General features: G+C 40.5%; 1 protein-coding gene across 1 annotated transcript in view; it reads left to right on the plus strand.

Moving 5' to 3' along the window:
- Positions 1–1,090, plus strand: part of GJB2 (gap junction protein beta 2) — a 5,388-nt gene extending 4,298 nt beyond the window's left edge. The window contains exon 2 of the mRNA XM_006146713.3: positions 191–1,090. Coding sequence (XP_006146775.1) covers positions 212–892 — 681 coding nt within the window. The 5' untranslated portion in view covers positions 191–211 and the 3' untranslated portion in view covers positions 893–1,090. The remainder of the gene's footprint in view (positions 1–190) is intronic.
- The last annotated feature ends 1,691 nt before the right edge of the window (positions 1,091–2,781 follow it).

Raw genomic sequence — 2,781 nt, forward strand, 5'->3', positions numbered from 1 at the left:
CTCTCTCCTCCCTCCCCCCCCCCCCCCCCCTTTCTTTTTTTTTTTTTTTTTTTTTTTTTTGTGAGATTACCTAAGAGTTGATATTTGCTCAGGAAGGGAATTAAGAGTACTTATTACCCAAATCCAGAGAAATCTCCTAGATTCTGTCCAGACTAGTGATTCTTGTGTTGTGTTCGTTTGCCTTTCCCAGCTCTGACAGCCTGAAGGGAAGATGGATTGGAGCACACTGCAGACCATCTTGGGGGGTGTCAATAAACACTCCACCAGCATTGGAAAAATCTGGCTCACTGTGCTCTTTATTTTTCGCATCATGATCCTTGTGGTGGCTGCAAAGGAGGTGTGGGGAGATGAGCAAGCTGATTTTATCTGCAACACTCTACAGCCTGGCTGCAAAAACGTCTGCTATGACCACTACTTCCCCATCTCTCACATCCGACTGTGGGCTCTGCAGTTGATCTTCGTGTCCACGCCGGCGCTCTTGGTGGCCATGCACGTGGCCTACAGGAGACACGAGAAGAAAAGGAAGTTCATTAAGGGGGAGATAAAGAGTGAATTTAAGGACATCGAAGAGATTAAAAGCCAGAAAGTCCGTATCGAAGGGTCGCTGTGGTGGACCTACACCAGCAGTATCTTCTTCCGAGTCATCTTTGAAGCCGCCTTCATGTACGTCTTTTATGTCATGTATGACGGCTTCGCCATGCAGCGTCTGGTGAAGTGTAATGCCTGGCCTTGTCCCAACACGGTAGACTGCTTTGTTTCCAGGCCCACGGAAAAGACTGTCTTCACTGTGTTTATGATTGCAGTGTCTGGAATTTGCATCTTGCTAAATGTCACTGAATTGTGTTATTTGTTAATTAGATATTGTTCTGGAAAGTCAAAAAAGCCAGTTTAACATATTGCCCTGCTGTTAGATAAAAGTGTGAAAGGATGAGGCAACCTGTACTTAGCTGTCAAAGCTTAGTCACCAGCATTTTCTGAGACAAAGATTCTGATCTTAAATACAACTCTTCAAAACCCCTGCAGGCCTCATGTGAAACTCCAGAGGCCTCGGTGGTGGAGGTCTGCTCGCCTAAGGCCTCACAACAAAGGCCTAATTTTATGCCTGTTTTAATTTTTACCACAGTTAGTTCCAGTGAGACCCCTTGCTGATGGGAGTTATTGGTGTAAGGTACTTTTATATTTTAAACGAAGAATATTGGCATTTGTTTCTTTTTCTTAAAGGACAGGAGAGAAAGGCTTGGTTCTAAAGATGATGATGTTATCTCTCCCAGGGTTCCCTTTGACAATTTTTCCCAAGTGAAAGATGAACACAGAGAATCCTGATCCTTTTATTTGCTTTGGAAGTTTTTATCTCTAACAATGAACAAAGTTACCTAATGCTTCAAACTCTATTATTCTTGTTTATTTTTTTAAGTGAAAACTTTAAGATAGGTTCTTTTGATCTAAAGATGTCCTGGAAACCATTGAGTATTCCTCCTATTTCAAAGGCTCAGACTATGATATGTACCCGGCACGTCATTAGACACTGTAACTTCATTGAAAACAGGGCCTTTTGGTAATGCATCGTTTGCAGTGTGGCCGAGAGGCTGTCCAGTGTGTTAATTGTGGGGAGTAATATGAAACAACATGGCAACCTCTCTCAAGTGAGACAAACTGGAAGTTCTTAGTAATGGCTTATGGTAGCAAATGGCCTCATTTCAAAAATTTAGATGTAATTTTTTTGCATCAGAAATACAGACTGGATCCACTATCAACTACCACCTATAATGACAGGCTGGCTCAACACTCCCTCTTCCCATACAACTGTTGCCTTCTTCATTGCTGTGGTACATGGTAGCCAGCATCAGAAGGGATGCTGATTTAAAGAGGTCGTCTGGGAATTTTATTGCCACAGAACAATTTAATCGTGCAGAGCAAAATGGGAGGGGGGGGCGGGGGGGGTGGGGGTCCATGGAAAGACTGAATTCTCAATTCTATTGATTAAACATGAGTTTTATCTACTTCAAAAGTCTATTGGCTTTCCTCTTCAGCTTCCAGTTTTTAAGTGCAATTAGAACTAGTACACATTTGCGAAGACTGGAAGGTCAAGTTTAAAGACTTGGCAGTTCTGTAGGACAAATCAAACCATTCTGCTTGACATGATTTCCAAAAAATGGTACTCAACTTACTTCAGTGAGGGTAAGCATTTTCTTGTTGCCAAGAATAGCGTTGTAAAAACATTTTGTAATAAATATATAATAGTTTTAATTACATGCTTGTAACTAATTTTGTAATGCCTCAAATATCATTTAAAATATTAAAATATAAGTAATTCATATCATAATTATTTAACATCTACAGTTTATTAATAGAATAGCAAAGTTCAATTTCATCTATACTTGTATGTTAATATTTTTATATTTCATAACACCAAACAGGTATATTAACAAGAGTATATGAAAATCATTCTCAGGACCAGCAGTTGGCATAAAGGCTAATGTCGCTGGACTCCCGTGTAGTCGACTGAGGTTCAAGTCCCGGACCTGGTGGCTTACACTGACTCCAGGCACGTATGTGTGTGTGCCCAAGATCCTGAGAGGAGAATGGAGCAGAAGGGATTGCGGCGTGGATTTCTTGCTTTCTGTCTCTCTGTTTCTCTCTGTCTTTCTGGCAAGTACATGTGCCCTATAGCAAAAATTTATCCAAAAAAAGAAAAGGAAAGGAAAGAGAAAAGAAAAGAAAAGAAAAAAAAAGAAAAGAAAAGAAAAGAAAAGAAGAAAAGGAAAGGAAAGGAAAGGAAAG

Source organism: Tupaia chinensis, unplaced genomic scaffold (genome assembly GCF_000334495.1).
Source record: "Tupaia chinensis unplaced genomic scaffold, TupChi_1.0 Scaffold000186_1, whole genome shotgun sequence".
NCBI lineage: Eukaryota > Metazoa > Chordata > Mammalia > Scandentia > Tupaiidae > Tupaia > Tupaia belangeri.